General features: G+C 39.1%; 2 protein-coding genes across 6 annotated transcripts; one reads left to right on the top strand and one right to left on the bottom strand.

The window, feature by feature from the left end:
* Positions 1 to 1,110: 1,110 nt before the first annotated feature.
* Positions 1,111 to 20,888, top strand: LOC136417111 (tyrosine-protein kinase transmembrane receptor Ror-like). Of its 4 annotated transcripts, none has more exons than XM_066402641.1 (11): positions 1,111 to 1,469; positions 5,778 to 5,810; positions 7,576 to 7,731; positions 10,285 to 10,388; positions 10,448 to 10,582; positions 12,472 to 12,634; positions 18,071 to 18,235; positions 19,197 to 19,501; positions 19,554 to 19,712; positions 19,767 to 19,937; positions 20,103 to 20,888. In XM_066402641.1, the coding sequence occupies exons 1-11, from the start codon at positions 1,421 to 1,423 to the stop codon at positions 20,325 to 20,327; spliced, it is 1,665 nt and encodes a 554-aa protein (XP_066258738.1). In that variant the 5' UTR covers positions 1,111 to 1,420; the 3' UTR covers positions 20,328 to 20,888. The 4 variants fall into 4 exon arrangements, with proteins under 4 accessions (XP_066258738.1, XP_066258740.1, XP_066258739.1 ...); XM_066402643.1 differs by having other exon boundaries at positions 10,285 to 10,385; XM_066402642.1 differs by having other exon boundaries at positions 1,112 to 1,469; positions 19,200 to 19,501.
* On the bottom strand, positions 12,681 to 17,929 carry LOC136417107 (cytochrome P450 315a1, mitochondrial-like). Of its 2 annotated transcripts, XM_066402628.1 has the most exons (7): positions 17,794 to 17,908; positions 14,491 to 14,761; positions 14,047 to 14,437; positions 13,798 to 13,998; positions 13,481 to 13,745; positions 13,122 to 13,405; positions 12,681 to 12,852 (listed from the first exon to the last, which is right to left on the bottom strand). In XM_066402628.1, the coding sequence occupies exons 2-7, from the start codon at positions 14,615 to 14,617 to the stop codon at positions 12,687 to 12,689; spliced, it is 1,434 nt and encodes a 477-aa protein (XP_066258725.1). In that variant the 5' UTR covers positions 14,618 to 14,761; positions 17,794 to 17,908; the 3' UTR covers positions 12,681 to 12,686. The 2 variants fall into 2 exon arrangements, with proteins under 2 accessions (XP_066258725.1, XP_066258724.1); XM_066402627.1 differs by lacking the exons at positions 12,681 to 12,852; positions 13,122 to 13,405; positions 13,481 to 13,745; ... (1 more) ...; positions 14,047 to 14,437; positions 14,491 to 14,761 and adding an exon at positions 15,487 to 17,740 and having other exon boundaries at positions 17,794 to 17,929.
* Positions 20,889 to 21,297: the final 409 nt, after the last annotated feature.

Below are 21,297 nucleotides of genomic sequence, written 5' to 3' on the forward strand. Positions count from 1 at the left end.
TGTAATGGGAATTAATCATTCAGATTCATTGATAATTTGTTTGAAAAAAATGGTACATGTTACTCGGAGTAAGAGGTCTTGTTGTGCTTCGCCCAGTTGCTGGCCTCAGCTTCGCTTCATGGCACAAACAAAACACTTTTACTCCTGGTAACATAATCTATCATTTCATACTCAACGTCTCTGTTTTTAGGAACAAGAAAATCACTACTTGGATAGGGTGGTCTAGGAACAATGGGACAAAGGAGTGTTAGAGGCTACCGTCTACACCAATATATTTTCCAAGTCTTACACTCATATTTTGTTTCGCCTTGAAAGGGTTTGGTCAATGATTCTGCTTGAATTTGCACCTTCGTGATAAAAAAAAACAAAAAAATAAGTCTAGTGGGTTTAAATCGGGGCAGTGTGGAGGCCACAAATGGTCACTGCCTGGCCTAATCCACGGATGTGAAAAATTCACATGTAAGAGCTCCCTTGCATGTATAGGATGATGGGCAGAAAGGCTATTTTACATAAACTAAAAACATTGTCTTAAGATTATAGGAGCATGTTCTAAAACTAGAAAGAAGTCACTCCTCAAGAAGCTTAAATACCGTCCCCCGTTCATTTTTGCCGGAAGTTCAACTAATCCCAAAATCGTATTTCCCAAAATCCCACACATTAATTGAAAATTCATGTTGAAAGCGATATGCGCCAATTAAATATTCCTCTCTTTATGCATATTGCCTCGTCGGTGAACAATACATATTTTATTAAAAACCAAATGGCCATGATGTGGCTTTTAGAGCAACAAATTGCAGAAGTCGATTCCGGGTTGAAAATCCTTTGCCAATAAATTCCGAACAGGCATTAAAGGGTATGGAAACAGCTTCCTTTTCCGTAGAAGTAGTTTCAAAGTGATGCGAGTTTCTGGATTCGGAAGAGGATTTCTTCCTTCAGATCCATGGTAAAAATGTTTGATGTTTTATTATCTGGTTTTAAACGAACAACGCTATATTTGACCGCATCGCTTAAATTTTTGTCCGCTACTCTTATCTGCACCAATTTTCTTAGGACACCCAGTATGGGGGCTTTTACCGCCTCCTTACGGCGCTTCGACCTAAACATTTCTTACTCCCCTTGTAACAGCGTGGTGACAGTGTGATAATAGCAAGCATCACTGCTGCTGCAGCTTATTTCAGCACTAAGATATCTTCAACTCCTCTTCTTGGTAAAGAGTAAAGCACGCGTGCCTGAGCCAATGAGGACTTGGGCAGATCCCCAGCCATTCTCATTTGTTTCCGATATGCGTTCCCATTCAAATCGAATTGACTGTATAACGCGCGTTCTTTCGTTCGAATTTCGCGCCACTTTACTTCATCAGTGACGAAACAGTGATTGTTGACCAACAAATCATAGTGATGAGTGAGTGTCTGGGTGAAATATGACGAGGCACAGAGGATTGAGAAAGCGCGCCATAGAGAAACTCGAGGGTAAGTTTTCGACTTGGAGGTCACAGTCTTATGCAATTAAGCTTAAGACAAAGAAGTTATTATATAGACAACAAAATCCAGCTGCCAAGAATTTGACGAGATAATATAAAGATCTGAGGCGGACGCTTTGAAGGGGTCATCGCATAGGGCAAGATAATCGTATTTTTGTTTAATTGGCTTGTGGAAGTCTGCTTCAAATTTGTTTCTGGAAATTGGGTTTTGATAAAGCTAATTGGAACTATAAAAATTTGAATATTATGGAGATATCGGTTATTGGCTTTCTGTCACTGGTGGTTCTTCGTCTGAGCGGTGGCGTCACAAGGAAGGAAGAAGTCGCTTTTAATGTAAAGAGCTGGGGTCTTTCCTCGCTCTAAGGAGATCCGTTATTTCAATTTCGGCGTATGATTGATTCTCAGCACTTTACGTCCCTCTACAAGTAAGATAATTTCAGGAGCAGAGAATTAAGTTACGAAAGGACAGCAGCGGCAGTGTCGGTATTTGTATTTTGGGAGGGTGGAACATCTAACTCCTTTTACTCTGCTCCCTGTGGAGAAGATAACTACCTAGAGGCCCATTACCAGAACCCACACGGCGAAAGCTTAAAACCATCCAGAGCTAATGTAATTCCTAATATGAGAGACGCACGAGCATAAATGCGTCACAGATGGAGGCTCAACCTTAGCTTTATCAAGGAACCTCGTTCAATCCCAAAAAAGCTGCCCCGAAGTTGCAGAATTTCAGTATTTGCTTTTGCTCGTTCTATTCCACCATGAGGTATAGCCTTAAGCATTGTCCGGCTATTACTGACCCGCGGACGAATTCCAAAACTAATTATTTCGAAAAAGTGGAAAGTCAACCAAACTGCATTTACGTCGTTGTAAAGTTCAATTTTGCACTCCTAATTGACCAAAGGGGGTCTTCCCCGTTTGACCCTTGTTTTGGCGGACAGTCGTAGTGACCTCGCGAAGGCCCAAATCGCTAGAAAAGCGACAGATATAGCTACAGGAGGGTGGATTAAGAAGTTGTTCCCGGTGACTAAGATTCAAGACGTGCAATAACGTCCAGGGCGTTCTGCAGAAAAAACTAAGTTTCCAGGACCGGATTATTGGTATTTATTAAATTCCTGAAATGGCTTGATGCAGAGTCCGTCCTGTGTGACAAATTAGCTTTTAGCATGCCAAACAGAGCGAAAATAACAAACACCATTAGGATATCTTTCCTGATAACGCAGACGTGCTAGATAGCGATGTCGTGCCAGGGCTGCTTTTAATTCAAACCGAACCTTAACCTGAACTAACTTGTTATATTCAAAGCCGCAATAAGAAATCGGTCGAGTTTTAACTAAATAAATCTAAGTAAAACACAAATATTGTCACTTATCGACAAACCTGAAGGCTAAGACAACAAACAAAAGTGATTTGAAGGTCTCGAGCGAGGTCCAAATGGTTATCCTATGAAATTATCTGGCGTCAATCGCACTTCCAGAACTAATAGCGATGTTTAGTTCTTTTCTGGAAACGCTATTTAAAAAACACTTTATACCTTGTTTCGTTTCGAGCTTTTAAATCCCCCTTGAACGTAAACAGCAGCTGTGTCCAGGTGGCTTCCTCGGCCCACCCATCATTAAAAGCTGATGTTTGGAAAAAAGACCCAGAAATCGTTATTTTCGTCCTGTCCCACGCCGCTGATGATTTAATATTTCCCAACTCCTTCAGTGATGATGCAAAAAACCGATGGGTCAAAGCATTATCGCAGTGTTCTTCTATGGAGATTTGGTTGTAGCTCGAGCTAGAGATTGATTAATGCCTCAGTAGGAATGTATTGTTTCGTAATTGCCCACCAAGCTTGATAATTGACCATTAAACCTTCCCCGGGGGCATGGCAATAGCACACCGTAAATCTTCAGCTTTGGCAGCTGATCGTTAAAAAGAAGCAATGGATGCACGGTTAAAGCTGCGATCGATCTTTAAGAATACCTCTCTATATAGACTAATTAATTATCATTAAGGATGGGGGATTGGGGATCAACACCAAGGGATGAAGCTCCCGGAGGGGTTTTGATGCTCTTCAAAATAACTCACAAGTGTGCGATAACAGAATTCCATATAACTAGGCACAGATAAATATTTTTAAAAATAATTTATTATGGCTTGTTTTGCAGGAATTGACCAATGCACTGGTCAGTTGACCCTAAGGGGACAATATCGAATGAAACGTCCTTAAGTCGTTGTGCTTCATTAATTTGTTTACACTCTTGATGGGAAATTAATTTTAGAATCTCCTGCACTCTCCACTATAGTGATCGAGTGAGACCAATTCTTCTGCTTTCACTATATCACGAGCAACATGGAACACGCTCCCACCTTAAATTCCCCTTAAAAGACTCTAATGAACGGTGCTGAAATCCCCGGTAAAGCTCCTTTGGAATTCATTTTCCAACTTTAGGTGGCAGCGATCCTGAAAGACATTAATACCCTTCAGGTTAGTTCAAGTCCCTATCTTATTATATTTCCTGAAAGTGTGCTTTTTGCAGCTAAATCCATCGGAACTCCTCATAAAGTAAAATAATCCCAAAGCCGAATAAACTTACCGCTAATTATAAGGGGAATGAAATTTTCGACCGATAAAGTTCTTCCTTATATGTTGGAGACTGGACTTTGCTCTTTCGAACACCCCATATATTATTGAGTAATTTTAACCTAATGATGATAAGGAATAATTTTCTAGTGCAGCTTTTTTCATTAGGTCATGATTTAAACATGTTGGGAAATTATTTTCGCTATGGTTGGGATGCTAAAACTCCAATTTTTGTGTGAGAGACCCTGTATGTTGTGCAATTTTCTGAATTTTCTAATCAGTAAAGGTAATTTAGCTATAGAAATATTTATACTCGTCGCTCTTAGTTTTCTGGTAACAAGAATTAATGACGGCACGTTCTCAAATATTTCAAAGGGAGTTTTCGACATGTTTCTCTTTAAATCCTAAAACCTCCGTTACCCCCAGAATATCCGTTTTCCGACGATGCTAACTTCCATAAATAAATTTTCAAATTTTAGAAAATAATTCGTTACGCTTTAACACTCTGTATATTGTGCGATTTTTCGATATTTGTTCTTAATTTACACTTTCAAGGATTATTGTTCACTTGAGTTATCCCGGGATTTTCCAAAGTCAAAAGCATTCATTTTCATAATCTTTTGGTAAAAAATCATTATTAAATTATCTCTGTTTATCATAGTGCCCCCTTTAATAATGGATTGGTATTTTGAGTGGCATTGTCAGAAATACTAAAAGGTTTTCACATAAATATGAAATCCATAATTTCATAAACAAAATTACCCCGAAAATCCAGCTATGACTCATGATAGATATGTGTTTATCTTGGAGACTTTTCGGTTTGAATTAAAATTTAAGTAAATTTCAGCTCTTTTTGTTCCACTGTCCAAACACAGTTGCTGCAAAAAATTAATCTTTATTTATTAATAAGATGGAATACTAGTCCGGTTTGAAAGCAGATTAACGTTATCATCCAGTAGTACCACATAGTAAGTAGCATAAACTATAATTTGATCTCTCCGCTGTATCTTTTTGTGGTACTCCTCGTTTATCATCCTTGCAGAGTTTTTAATAAAGTTCGCAGGTTAATTTGAACTATATTTCGATGGAACAGAGCCGAAAAACCGACACAAAATAGGTTTAATCGATATCAATAAATAATTATGTGCATATATGGGGGGAAGATATAGAATTTTCCCTATATTGCTGCAGATTAGCATATATGTATACGTAACATATATACGTGTTTTGTGTAGGTTGTCTGTTATCATCCATAAACTGTGGCAAAAAATATAAACCTGGATAAATATTTGCTCCATCGCTAACATTAAGCTCTTCGCTATTAATTATTGGTTTTAACTAATTATCCATGGCGTTATCTCGTATCGCAATAACAGCTATATGAAGTATTAAACTTATTTTTCCGCGTTTTTTAATCGCCACATTACTTCGAAACTATAGGAAATTGACACCTGAGGGAAAATTACTCTGGATAAGTACCCAGTTAGAAAAATCACATTATATATAGGATGTAGTGTATGAAAAGTCGAGTTTTAGCGTCCCAAGTTAGGCGAGAAAAGTCGTCCCGACTGATTGGTAGATTCGACCACTATAAAATACACAATTCTACCAGGCATATAACAGACACCTGATACCCAGCAGGGTTCCTGCGTAGGCATCAAAGATAAATAAATAAATGTGATTTGGAAGCCTTCTGAAATTTATCACGCAATAATGGTGTTTCTTTTGCAGATGACCTACCACCAGCCTCTCCCTCCGTATCTGGTAAGTTGTTCGTTTTATTCCATTTCTACATTAAATTTGGAAAAATATCGCTGGAAGCTAATTAAAAGTTATGAATGAGGTCATTGAGGTTTACTCGTTTTTATAAACGGCTCGTTTACTTCGCCTCCACGCCCTCGTACTTCTTTATTAAGATTCGCCATACAAATAATACTTGTCGATACACGAGGAAATTTTAGTTTATTTCTGTTACGTTTTTTGAACAGGAATTGCCAGAAATACATTGACAAAGTTTGAGTTTTTAGAATTATTTTAATCTGAAACCTCCTACGCGGTCTTTGACGTGATTGCCACGTGCCCCGAAGTCCTAATAATACTGTTAAAAGAGAGAAAACTTTATTAAGTATCTTTTAGCAAAATTTGTTTCAAGACGGGTAACAATGGGTAGAAAATATAGCAAATCATTAGATTTCTAGCTTCGTAAAAACAATTCCAATTTTTTCTGAAACTTTTGTGCAGAGGTTGAGAATGACAACTTTGCCTGACGTAACTATCTTGTGTGAGGCACCACGATTGGCTCAATTGCTCATCACATGACGGCGGCCGCAGATTCCAGCATTGCCACTGTGAAGAAAATATCCAGGTCTACAGGAGAGACAGTAGTATTCTTGTTATAGTGATATTTGAATGATGTCAAAATCTCTCTTTCAAAAGTATTCAAAACGTGCTTCTACTAATTCCGATATTATGCGAAAATTAAGAGAAATGGGCTTCATTAGTAAGACGATAAAAAATCTCTTAAAATATCCGCTGTTCTGTATGGATAAGCAGACTTTTTACATTTTTTAAGGTAAGCTGGCCCTCGTCAACAATTTCCCCTTCACACAAATCAAGGCGTGTCACTCAGGCGAATGATTGAAAACACTTTGAATTGAAATTTAATATTCATACTAGTCCTACTGCTTTGGCGGTAATTTATCGTTGGCACCACCTTTAATTCAAATGAAACCCAACGGTTCGGAAGTTTCATACAGGCCGGCTAAAGCTGGGTTTTCAATTAACGATAAGATACGGCACATCAAGAACTTCAATGAGTCGTACCGGCCCATTCCAGAACGAACAACTCGGCTCTTGTGCGTCCAATTAACTTTTTTCCTGCCCTAATGACCAGCAGTGTTCGCGTAGCTGGGGTTGTCTGGTGGTACAAATCAATTGACCTGCAGTCGTGATGCACCCTGTAGAGATATCTACGACGATTTCCTTGTACTGTCTCTTTCTCCCACGGCTCGCGGGCCGGTTGTTCATAAATCCATGGAAATGTTAGCTGTCAAATTAACATCAAACGATCGAAATGCGAAAATATAAACACTTCTTTCAGTGGACTGTCGAGAGATCGAGATACGGTGCATCTGGTTGAGGTCAAATTGTTTAGTCCGAGCAAATGCATCTCCAGGCAAATATGCTTTAGATGTTTTTTTTTATTTGGCAACTATGTAAGGGAAACTATGCCCTTACTGGGACCAATGGCGAACTATGAATAAGGAACAAATGAGCTGCGCAGCGTTGCCACTTTTTATACTGTAATTGATATTTTCTCCCGGACTATGAAAAAAATGCCCACAAACACACCGCAGCAGAGATTTACCGAGAATCGAATTGAATAGACTGGGTGTTCGGTGCGACCTTAATGGGACCAGAAAATGGCTTTACAATGCGGCCTACAATCCCGAGATGGTACTCGATTACGGCCTCACGAACCTGCTTTCAACTGTCACTTCCTAGTTGGTATTTCTTTTCTCTTTTGCAGGCCTGAGTCAATTCGAGGCGTTCAATGGCTCCTGCGGCGTGGAAAAATGTAAGGGCGAAACCGCCTGTCGCACCCTTAGCAGCACTACCTACACGTGTGTGTGCACCCACAACTTCCAACCACCCACCAGCGATGGTGGATGTCCAAGGAGAATTGGTGAGTTTTGGAACGGAAGTTTGTTAAGGAGTAGTTAAATCTATCTTCGCATTGATACATCTTGACACTCCGATGGGTATTTATTAACACCTACGGCTCATTTGCTTCAAAGAGCATTATAAATGATTTAGAGGAATCAGGTGGGCGTTATGTTGAAGCAAAGCCTCTAATAAGATATTCAGTTGGGATTCGCGGTAAGGTAGAATTCCAACAGCAGTGAATTGAATATGTTAAGCTAGATTTCGGTGCTAAAACTGTTTCGCATTCTGCTTTCCATAATTTCATATTATTATTTAATTTTTGTATTTGTCTTTGCACTTGCGTTACGCAACTGATTCTCTACAGTTTGAGAGTCCAAACGGTTCTTGCAGCCCCTTAGACTTTGAGGACCCTCAGGTACAAACCAGAGTCGTTTCTGATAGGAACAAAAAGGGCACTTAAACTAGTGATGGCTTGTAGTATTATTTTCAGTCAGTATTCGAAAGGAGGTATTGGGAGGCAAGTTGTGAAATATGGTGAGATGCTCTTTGCACGAGCCGCCACTGATTCCGACGGGGTTTGTTGGATTTGCATTAAACTGAGTCCAAAAACAGAAATCGATTGTGCGACGTCTATAGAGGTTTTATTGAGGTTATATTGAAGATTGCACCTTGTTCACAAGTTTGAGCGACGATATCTGGGAAGTGCGTAGAGCAATTCCCTTGAAAAATACTGTTCAAATGGGGTTTTAACATCTCGAAGATATGGAGTCACTTCGACTACCATTTGCGCCATTTTGGATGCGTCTCAAAACGAAAGCTCTTCAAACTGCATCTTCGAGATAATAGGACATTTTTAAGAACACATAATACAAGGTGTTTCTAAACTTAGTGCCATAAATTCAACCATGTATTCTAGGTCCTAAAATATAGTAAAAACTTCAAATAAACATATATCGAAAGACGCTTCGTTTTCGTGAAAAGTTGGTTCCTGAGGATGGTTTTTTATTAATATTTTCGAAACGTTTCGAGAAAAACTAGTGAAGTTTTGTACTTCGTTATAACTTTTTGTGCACTTTCTGAATCTCTCTAAAAAATTGCCACACTCAAGTTTTCGTCATATTTTGGGATCTACAATACGTAGTTGAATTTATGGCACTATGTTCAGAGATACCTTGTATACAGGGTGTAACACATCATCATAGAGATATTTCAGGGGCGATAGTACTCCGCGAAATAATGAAAAAACGGTGATAGATGCTTGGTCAAAACGCACTATTTTCAATATACAGGGTGGCAAAAATTAACTTTTTTAAAAATATTTTCCGAGTATATTTTCAATAGTTTTTATAATTTTGTTTTCGTTTAAATTTATTACTATTTAAGAAGTTTTATTAAATATGAAGAACTGCTTCAGATAGTTGATAACTGAACGGGATGATTTTTTCCGTTATTTTTTTTTTATTCTAAATTTGCAGCGATAGATATTTTTGCAAATTCTACGTAAACGGTGAAAGATACGAAAATACATCCAAGAGACTAAAAAATTAAAGAATTGAAGGAGGAATTTAGACTTGGTATTATAATTCATACAGGATGTCCCAAAAAAATATACAAAAGATAATATAAACCATGACCCAAAAAACATAACACCCTGTATATGGCTACCGACGATTTTGACTTTGTGCTGTAGAAAATAGGTGAGAAAAACGCAACATATGAGATAAAAATCTGAAACTTTGCCACTCTGTATGTCGAAAATGGTGCCTCTTTTACAATGGGCCTATTAACTTTTTTATAATTTTGCAGAGCACTGTCGCCTCCATGATAATATGTTACATCCCGTATAAGCGTGTAGAATTCTAGCATGACAAACTAAGCTAGAATTGTTTTTCATAATTTTTACATTTTGGTCTCATAGACTCTAATTACTCGAAAACTGATAGAGGGCTCTAGGGACGTGTAATAAGGGATTGCTCCTTGTGATACGGAGGTTCATAACGCTGAATAAAACACAAGGAGTCCTATCAGAAAAAATGGGTTCCGAGGGCTTATTTGGTCATAAGAACCCAACTGAATCCGCCCACAAACACCTCGCAACACAAAACCCAATTTTCTCTACATGACAAGAACATGAATTAAGGCTGAATCACACACTAAACTAATACAGTAAAGTTACACCTCTCCTAAAACTCCGATTGTATTCAAGTTTTGGGGCCCACGTATTTTTTCCTCGCCGCAATTAAACCCGAATAACACCGGGTCCTTTTCTATAATCCATTTTTTGAATTATCATCCCATAAGGAGATCTCTTTATCTATTACGTGGCCCCATCGCGTGTAGGTGTCTCCAACTTCTACCTCAACACTATGGGGGTTATTGGCCGTCTATTTTGGGGGGCTTTTCACTTCTCAATCCAATATTGACAGCTACTTAGTGGAGGAGCCAAAAACAATACAATTGTGAGCGATAAGTAAACAGAGCTTAAAAAGCTATTAAAGCGAAGTTGTAAAAACTTTATTGCTCCTTAAAGAGAGGGCTGCGAGCATCTGGGCTTATTACAATAGTTTTTTAGTCACTCAAGATGCAGTAGTGCAACAAAAAATTCCGGTCCAACCCCCTCCGAAGGAGCCAGAGTTGGTGAGCGTGGAAGGGATCAATCAGACTACATTGCCAGTCGTAAGGTTACTCTATATGGTCGCAAACATTATTTTTTTTAAATCTTTTTTTATACATAGAAGGAGCATGTATTGTCAGGAAGCATCATCAGTCTGGACAATTTGGTCATCAGCGGCATAGCTTGCGTGGTCATAGTCATATTCGGGCTTGTAATCTACTATTTCCGACTGAGGGCCAAGAGAAGGTGGGGCGAGGTAAGTATACCCAATTGAATATTTCTCCTACATATTGAATTCGATGATTTCCCCGGGAAGGGCCTGCTCTATTGTATATAAATTGAATGTTACGAAAGCAAAAAGCTTTCTCACAAAAAAGACCCTTCGGGACAAATTCCTCCACTCTCTGCCACATAAAACGCGCCCTTTCAACTGAAGTTCATATATGAAACAACAAGCGTTTTTAATACCAAATTTACCTGTCGAATCCAGATTTTGGGGGATATTTCAATACGAGCCGAAATGTTGGAGGATAAATTCAGCCCAAAATTCCCATTGCGAGGTTTTAATGTTATGTGATGTTAAATAGAATTAAGATCCGAAACCGCTGGGATTCCCAAGGGATGTATCTCTTACAAGTAAGATTTAAGGAAACAATGGAGAATAGTATCGAATGAGCTTAGCCATTGAGTATAATATTATAAGAAAATCAGCACGCTGGATTACAGTCCCTTTAAGGTTGATTTGTGTTTAGGAGTAGGAAATTTGAAAAAAGCATAATATACGAGATGTTCTGTATCATGAGAAAGCCAAGGGTAAGCTGCTGGAAAGTCGAGAAATAGCTGTGGGAAAATGTATTAAGAAACTGTTTCATGCAATACCGGCCTCATGGGGGGCGAAATTGGGCCATGGCCCAGGGCGGAAGAGTTATCTAGTCGGTGCTTTCTCTTGGGGGCAGGAAGGTGGTGATTAAAGTCTTCGCCCAGGGCGCCAGACTTGCTAAGGTCGGCCCTGGTTTCGTGTGATTCGTAGGTTCATAATTTTCGATAATATGGGTGGTGGACATTGAAATATCGAGTTTCCAGACGTTGAGAAGAAATATGTCGAAAACTCCAATTAAAAGACATTGAGAACGTCTTTTTATTGGTCTATACAGGGTCGTCCAACGAAAACTTGAGCCCCCCTTAATATTGAAAAATAAGGACTTTTCGGGAAATTTCCAAAATACATTAAAGCAGTTTTTGATGGGGACGAATTTTTATATAAACAACCCCTAAAGTTCATTCTTATGCATGTCACAGCAACCCTTTCAAAATTTTAAATGGCATGACGAGTAATGTGACACCGCAAATTAAAAATCTTTCAAAACTACATTCAATGGTGTAATGGATTTCAAAATTTATTGATTAGTTTTTGAGAAAAACAATTATAATTTAGTAAAAATGCAATACAAATTCAGTTAAATAGTTCGTAAATAATGAAAAAACTTGTTTGTTAATAGGAAATCGACCTCCTTTTTAGCCAATCTTTGGCTATTTTTATTTATTTATTTATTTATTTATAATTTTATTTTTCTTTTTTTTTTGACCAAAGATTGTTTCTGAGCACAAAATCGAAAACAAACCAATTTCCTGTCAACAAACGAGTTTTTTCATAGTTTACGTACTATTCAACTGGGTTTGTACTGCATTTTTTGTGAAATTTATAGTTTTATCAAAAACTCTTCGGTAAGGTCTAAATCGCATTACACCATTGAATGTAGTTTTGAAAGACGTTAAACTTGAAGTTTCACATGACTCCTGATGTCATTTAAAATTTTAAGAGGGTTGCTGTGACATGCATAAGAATGAACTATAAGGGTTGTTTATATAAAAATTCGTCCCCGTCAAAAACTGTTTTGACGTATTTTGGGAGTTTCCCGAAAAGTTTTTATTTTTCAATATTAAGGGGGGAGTCAAGGTTTCATTGGATAACCCTGTTGTTTACTGTCAGAGAGCTAAGAGAGGGGGATGAAGGTGACTATGGGAAAGTTAGCCTTATTGAGTAGCAAAGTCAAAAAATCTCTTAACTTACAAGGGGTCTTGTAAATTACTCAAAAACTGTATAATGAGAACCCTACAGCCTAATGAATATTTCTGTTTATTTAGGCATCCCCAATGAATTTGAAGCAAAGCCCCCTAATACCCGACCGGTACGCCCCGAACCCTCAGTATTCCGCCTGCTGCAGTACTGACGTTCCAGTGATCCGCAAAGAAACCTTGAAGTTCCTCAACGAGTTAGGAGAGGGATGCTTCGGGAAGGTTTATAAAGGTAAGAAGATAAAGTGCCCTTTGGAGATTCAGTTGTATGCTATATTAGAAGCTCACAAACGTCTGAAGGAAAACTTTAACTCTTCAGAAGGTACAGCTACCATTTTTAAAATGACATCCACCTCGTGCTTGTTCAACACTTTAAATTCAAATCGCTTAACAATTTCCGCTAAAGTTGCCTGTAGTTGTAGCTCTGCCAGCTTCCGGCCAATACATGACCTGGAAGCAAAGCCATTTTAATTAGTTTATTAAGCTTCAAAGAATATTATGTTAAAAAATTCGTGCTCTCCATGGGGGAAACTCATCTCGCAAAAATAAGGTTGAAACAGCACTTTGCCTAAACAACAGACAGACATTCAGAACAATATTTTTCCACCCTCAAAAGAACTCAAAAGAAGTGCCATAATTACGTTTTCATTTTGAGCCTTTTGTACATGTTTTCCTGGCGCTTTTCATGTTCGTGCACGCAACTTTTTTAAATTTCTTACCTGGCCCCAATGGCAAAAGGCAAGGCAGCTGATTGAGCAATTGAACTTTTGATTTCTCTCCTCTCCCATCGGTCCGGGTCAAACACCTTAGGGCGGACGAAATACCTTTCGTCCCTTCCAGTAGTATAGATTGACAGAATCAGCACAGTTCCCGCAGGAATTTCATAGTTTTTCAACACAACAGCTTCTGGTAAAATTCGAGTTAAAAAGGGTGCCACTGGATAGAGCCTCAAAGATTCCTTAATTACATTTTTCAAGTAAGGGCTCGACGTAGGTGGCCGATCCTAAAAAATTCAATTAAAAAGTGAAATGTTTATTGATTCAGTAGTAATTAAAAAAATATTGATGGATAAACCAACCTTGTCCAAACAGCCTCGAAGTTTTCCCTGGATATCGGAGTGTTTTCCTACTAAGTATAGCAACCATTCCATGGAATAGGCAGTAGTGTCCCCTGCGGATAATATCAAGTCTGTGACTATCTTAGACAACTCATTTTGGGTCATTTTCCCTCTGAGTTTTCCTATAAGCCCTTCGTCGCTCTGGAGCTGGTTTTGAGAGAGGAGATCTACAAGATCCGCTGCAGACCTTAGGGCTGCCGTTACACTAGCTTCGAACCTTCTCCACCTAAAAAATTGACAATTAAATTGCTTGTTGCTTTGGGTGCTGGCAATTCTACCTATAAATTCGGTACTTGGCAGCAAACTTCGCGGAAATCAGAGACAGCTTAGCACTATCCTCAAACACTCTATTTATCTTCGAAGCCAGATTAGTCATTTTCAAGTTTAACCCGTCTCTGACATCTCTATATTTGGAAACTCCAACCAGCACTGACACCATTACTTCCAAAGACCACTTGTACAACATCTCCTCCATATTCCTGCATAAAACCTCTATTCATCTAGTCGCAAAACAACCCATGACTGACCGTTCTGTACCGAGATCCTCGACCAAACTCTCAATGGCAGGTCTGCAGCATTCCTCCAACCAGCCCTGATCTCCCTTCAAAAGCAAGGGATTTAAGATCTTCCTGAAATGCAGCCATTCCGGCCCATTCATGAAAAATAGCCCTCTGGATACGTTGTATAAGGTATTGTAAGTAGTCCAAGCTTCTGGTAATAGATGCACCGGATATTTGCCCTCGTGAGCGTAGACGAGTCTCATTGCTTCAGGTTCTGAAATGAACACGCAGGGTACTGGGCCTATGCTCTCCTTGAAAATTGGGCCTAATTGTTTGTGCCTCTTGTCGATGTATTTGTGGAGCTTTGGGGCTGAGCCTGCCATTAGTAGGGAGAGCGTGGTGCCGATGAGAGGCAAACCTGCAATTGGCAATAACGAATAATTGATATTTCACTAAAAAATTCTCTTATACCTCTTGCAGAAGGAATGTCGGCGAAATTTTTCATAGAGCTAATGCTATACTCGGTTCTTATAACTCCAAGTGGGCTGGTTATTGCCGAGAGACTCTTCCGTAATAGATTACAGCTCGTACAGGCCATTCTCACACAATGGATTCACAGAAACACTCGAAAGATACCTATTTTGTTACTGATGAGGAAAAAAAGTGGTACCCAGGTAGCAACTGTACCAATTTATTCGCGTTCGAGAGATAGGTACCGGCGGCCAACGGATTTCATTTACATCTGTAATAAGTTGGGCATGAGTTGGGCTAACGAACTGCGATATGCTGAACTGTGTTTTTTTTCGGTGACGTATGAATGACCGACAGGACTGAGCAGTACTAAAATGTAATTTTTGATTTGTTTAAGAGGTGATTGCCTCAGTACGACCCTGCGTCGATTTGCATAGAGACTAAATAATTTGTATCTGTTATATTGTCAAGAATCCTTGTTATATATCCTTGACAAAATGGTGATTGACCTTTGTTGGCTACGTAAATACGTCTATTTGGCCTCAGCTCATCACGTGGAATTAAAGCTAAAAGTATATATATATATATATATATATATTGAATCACGTTTTGAGACTTAATTATATTGCAAAACACTTTCTCGGATCCAAAACTTAAAATATTTATGTATGTTTTCTTCGAACTTTAAACAGGTCTATTTGATCTTATTGGACTTTATTTAAGCCCGTAAGTTCTCTCTATTACGATATCACCAAAACAAATTACCAAAACTTACTAAAATCATTTATTTTTCAAAACCCTATAACGGGCTTATTGCCTTCACCATAATATCAAGAAATTTAGTTAATAATTCTTTGATATTGTAGATAGTTTGGTGAAGGATTTTTTTCGACTTCTACATATCAAAGCACCTAACAAGGTCGTATGAAAAACACCATTTTCTCTAAATAAATCCTATATATACATATGTAATAAATAAATATTTATGTAGGAATTATATATGTATCCACAGCTATATTTTCAATCGTATTATCTTTGTCATCTTGGGCTTAGGAGGCAATTTTGGCTTAACATTCTGGGGTAGTGGCGGTAGTACTGGGGCACTCTTAGGAATAGCAACGTTCTGCAACTCTAACAACTGCAATCTTATATCAACCTCTATCAGCTGCTCCAGTTCTTCTTCATAATACTTGCTCAGGTTCTCATCAGTGGCCTTTTTGGTGAGAAGAAGCAGAGCGTCGGTCCAGTACCCCGCCATCTTATCATCCTTAGCTTTCAGTTTGACCACTTCCTCGTATTTGACTATAATGGAGAAGGCCTGACCAGGGACCTCGCAGGAACCTGCATGATTGCAGTTCTTTCCTATTACTATGTGAGAGATATCGTCGATGTTATAAGTGGCTTTGTGGATGTATTTCGTGTCGCTTACCACGTTAAATACGCTCAGTTCTTTCTTGTTTTTGCTTAACTGCAAAAACGTTTTAGTATGGTTTTTTTTGTCCAAAATTTCAGTCATTTCAGTCCCGTCTAGGAGGAACTTCAGTCGTTGCTGCAGCACATTCTCCACATTAATCGCTCGATACCTCTGCTTAAGGTCAAGCAGGCACTCATGATGTTTCAACATCTCGGCCATTTCCAGTTCTTTATCATTCTGGATTTTTTTAATGACGCTTTGAAAGCTCGTGCTGGTCATCTCTGCCGTGAGGCTTTTGAAGTCTTTGGGTCTATTTTTTAAAGCGATCCGCACCTGTTTTTGGAGGATATAAATCACTTTTTCATAGTCTGCATAAGTGGACGCTTTCATGTCTCTTCTGGTGCGTGAGAGCAGCCACATGGTGCGAGAAAATAGCTCCAGGAAAAAAGGAGTTTTTGATGAGCAGTAGAAAACTATAGGCTGGTAGAAAGTGCTTTTGGTGTCGGGATCTAGGCCGATATGAAGCATTTTAGCCAGCATTCTCACGACCCTTTCACTCGTAGAAAAAATCCCTGGTTCGTATAGATGTTCCTCAATCTGCGACTGATAAAAATTCCTTTTATGAGAATGTTTATAGTGCCTCAACGCCTCTAAAGTTAAGTGACTGATTTCATTCACTTTGTCGCTCTCCGAGTAAGCCCTGGAGTAAGTGTTTCTGAGGGATGTGGATGCTTCCTCGGACTTCATGGAAGCCAAACTTATCCTTGAGTATCTATTATTGAAGGCCAAGTCTTCGACTGAAAAGTAACCTTGTGCGTTGGCCTCATCGAAATCCATGAGGATGGTGATCCTACGCAAATCTTCTCGCCCTAGCTCAAACTCCTCCCTTCTGAACAGATTGTTCTCCTCCACGTTGATTTTGCTGTGCAGAGCCTCCGTAAAAAGGCTGAGCAGGTATGTTTGTAAGACATATAACTCGTGCTCCATATTCCTGTCAAAGTTCCCTACTATTATGATAAAATTGTAAATGTTCTCTCTGGTTTTACGAATGTTCATCTGCTTGATGAGCTGCAACCTCTTCTCGCCTTTGGAAACTCTTATCATGGTGTTTATGAGCAGTAACGCTACATACTGCAGGGGCTGCGACTTGTCCTTCCAAACGTACATATTGAGATCGTTAAGCGACATCTCCCTAATGATCCTCTCCTTCCAAGGCTCAAAAGCTTCATTGGTGCTCATCAAAATCTTCTGCAGTAGTGACAGGGCAAATCTAATTTCTTCATTGCTCGTATCAGTGTTCTTCAAAATATTCAACGTTTTACTGAGAAGATCGATTGAAGTATTCTCAACGTAATTTTTAGAGAATAAATGGACTATGGTCATGAGTAGCCCTAATTGCTCGCTGGAGCTGGACTGACGGTCGACAAAGACCCTCATGAGCATTTCATCAATCCCAGAAATCTTTAGCTCGTCTATGAACACAGGATCTAAGCTGTTTCTGTATATGTCTTCATAGGCAATGCGTCTCATCTCCTCATTCTCATCGAAGAGGTTCTCGGCAATACGCAACAGTATGTAGGTCACCGAAAACACTACTTTGAGGCAATCGCTGTGTTTGATGTCTTGGAAATTGCCCTCAGATATGTAGTGAGCCTGGTCATTATTCTTTATGGGCAGATATTTCAGACCATAGATGTGCTTGCCGTTGTCGGGGAGGCTGAGTTTCTTGCAGATGTTCTTTATGTTCGACTGTAGCGACTTAGTCTGGTCGAAGTCGTACAGGATTTGCTCTTTGTTGTCGAATTTTTCTATGGAGATTTTCGCTATTTTCGACATCTACGCAAAGACTTCAAGATTAAAATAAAAACGCTAAGACTAAAGCTACTTACAGCGAGTATTTTACTGCCTAAACACCCACAATTAACGCATCCTTTTCACTTTACACACGATGATTACTCACTAACATACGGTTTCCGTCTAAACGCGGCATATTATATACTCACTATCTGTGGCCACATTGATTAAGTGAACTTTAGCGATAAACACCTTATCTGTTAGCAAATTTGTCCGAGCGGGTTTCCAAGTAATTTAATTCCCAATAGTGCTTGTGGAAGGTAGCGAACGAATTTCTGGGAAAAAATCGAAACAAACAGCTTGAAATTGCAGGAGAACTGACGGTGGCCAGTGACCAAAAACCCAATGTCGTGGCCATTAAAGTCCTCAAGGAATCTGCCAGCAAAGAGGCGGAGGAGGATTTCTTTCGCGAGGTGGAAATCATGAGCACCTTCAAGAACTCCAACATTCTGTCTTTCATCGGAGTCGTTTTACCAGGTAAGCGAACCGTATTTACTACTTCAAACATATCGAAAAGTATTAATCTAGTTTGCTCGATGAACTGTCCTAAAAACACCTCGTTGCCGAGATATTGGGGGCTTAAAGTAAATTCCACGAGAGTGGTCAAGACGGAAAAAAAGGAAAAAAGTTTTTAAATGAAGGGTTAAGAGGATGGGGGGGGATTCCTACAAAGTGCGCGCGGTTTTTGGCCTTAAAGAGCTGGAAAAATCGTCGAGCAACCTACTTCATGATATTTAGGTCATTTTCTCTTGTATATACGAGGAAGTAAAATATATGATCGATTTAAAAATTTGACCAGTAGTAAATAGAGAAGATTCAAGGCTTCCGGGTCGAAAAAGTGAAAAGCTTCAAGATTTTTCAAATCTAAAATCCCACAGGTACTTCGTGCAGGGCCGACTTTAGCAAGACTGGCGCCTTAGGCGAAATTTATAATCATTGCCCTCCTACTCCCGTATCCTCCGTACCTCCCGGTCTTCCAAGAAAAACCGCCCACCATAAAAGTATGCCACCCTTGCTGGCCTGTCGTGTAACCTCACCCCCCACGTAAAACTAGTAGTAAACTCAAATCTCTAACCATTTTGAAGACACTTACAGTTTCTGTTATTTTGAAAAAAAAACAACATCTTAACTACTTCTTCAAGGAAAACCAGGTGGTACTTCTTGCAGTCTTCCCATGTGTATCCCAGGGGTCTCCCGTAGAGGAGCAAACGATAGTACCATTTTTTGACCTAAAAGTATTTCTGCTTAGTTCATACACACTTTGTACAGGGTGGTGCACGTAAGACGGTCCAATACCTTATCTCAAAAATTGTAAGGTTTAGAAAAGAAGTCTATGAAAAACTAAATAACTTTGTTTTCTAAACCTTATAGTTTTTGAGACAAGGTAGTGGACCGTCTTATGTGGACCACCCTGTACAACAACTTATATTTTCTCGAGAAGGAAACTCCTGCGGCACAATCAACCCCATGATGGTATTCGAATACATGGAACATGGAGACTTGGCAGAGGTCCTCAGGGCTCAAAGGCAACTCCCTTCTGTAGACTTAACCATCCCCGAACTCCATGCGTTCGAACTTTTGGGAGTCGCTCTTCAGATCGCTTTGGGAATGGAGTATTTGGCAGCTCAGAGATTCGTCCACAGGGACCTGGCTTGCAGGAATTGCTTGGTGGCCGATGGACCTACAGTCAAAATCGCCGATTTCGGAATGAGCAGAGATGTGTACACTTGTGACTATTATAAGGTATTGTTGAGATTTAGAGTTAATGAGGCTGCTTAAAGGTCAAATGTTTTAGATTGGGGGCTCGAGACTGATGCCTGTGAGGTGGATGAGTCCGGAAAGCGTGGTTTATGGGAGGTTTACCTTGGAGTCCGATGTGTGGTCTTATGGAGTGGTTCTGTGGGAGATCTACAGTTTTGGGAAGCAGCCGTATTACGGTCACAGCAATGAAGAGGTATGAAGTCCAACCCTTTAACTACATTATTGAGAATTAACTTTAATTGTGTAGGTGCTGAAGCTGATTGTGGATGGAATAATGCTGATCCCTCCCGATGATTCTCCTCCCCTGATATGCGAGTTAATGAGGAACTGTTGGAAAACCGAGCCGAAGCACCGAATTACCTTTTCGCATATCAGAGAAGTGCTGGAAGAGGCTTTTTACAGCAAATCCGCAATCAAGGTTTGTCGATTAAAATACTTCTAAACATCCACCAAAACATTAACAATTCATTATTCATCTCTCATTAAACGGAGTGCAAATAGCCCCCGAAGAGCAACTCCAAAAGGCGTGTATTTATCCAACGAGTCAAAAATGCTCCAATATTTATTTATGAATTTTTGGCAGAATAAATCGCAACCTCCGGCTACCCTCAGTATAACCAACGAATCGAAAAGGGAAAACAGCCATGTGAAACCCAGCAATGACCTCAAAATGAAATCGCTACCCCGTCCTCCGCCACTACCTAAGACGATATCGCATACAGATTTGCTGGATTCTGAGGGGTATTTGTTGCCCAATGAAGTTAAGGATCCAGTGCAGTACCTGGAAACGGTGCCCCATTATCAGTAGTAGTGATAGATTTGGTGACTTTGTAAATAGTATTTGAAGCTGAAAAGAAATACAGGGTATTTTCAGTAAGTACTTAGATAGAGTTCAATAAAGGAGGTTGAGCGATGACGTTTATCGAATAAGAGAGGTGCTAACGATAGAGGTAAACCTTTTGGGGAGGATTTTCCTTCTTTCTCCGGATTTAACTTAATATTATTGCCCTTTTTCTTGAACATAAAATTCATCTGATTCGAATCGTTATGTAAACATTTGCCTTTTACGCTAGGATATCAAATTATTAATTTCAGTAAAAGTTTCGACTGATATGGACGTAAAATATGTATGTAATTTTAGTTCTAGTACGGTTTTCTATAAATTTAAAATAATAAATTATTGAGTGTTTCTACAGAGTTAAAATGAGACGAAAAGCAGTCAGTATTTAGGATCGGACCTTTCCTTATACTGCAGCACGCCAAAGACTTATCCTTGTAGTTAAATTGCAATCCATTATATCTTTTATTAATATTGTTGGTTTTACAATGTTGTACAAATTTAATATTAAAAATATATAATTTTACATTACTTCCAAGCAGCAATTTGATTCATACCTGAGCCTTGAAGGGAACTTAACCGGAAATTTGTCTTCCACATGTCCGTGTTTTTTTAATTTAAATATTCAGGTTAATTATCAATCCAAAATCGAACTGAAAATTCCCAAAAGTTTCCAGGTCAGGTGAGGATGAAAAGGGCTCTTTATCAGGTTACAATGTTAGCAAGTTTTCTCAAACTCTTCAAGCCTAGATGGGCCTGTTGCAGATCGGGAAGATCTAGTTCTCCTAATTCACAAATTTATTAGAATAGTTAATTTGATTCATATCAATCATTCTTTATACTAATTTTGTTTAGTCTTCTCCTCTTTTTTTTCTCACTGGATCTGTCGAGTCTTTTAAGACAACTTACTAGAGCACAGTACTATCGATTACCATATTCT

Source organism: Euwallacea similis, chromosome 26, assembly GCF_039881205.1.
Source record: "Euwallacea similis isolate ESF13 chromosome 26, ESF131.1, whole genome shotgun sequence".
Taxonomy (NCBI): Eukaryota; Metazoa; Arthropoda; class Insecta; order Coleoptera; family Curculionidae; genus Euwallacea; species Euwallacea similis.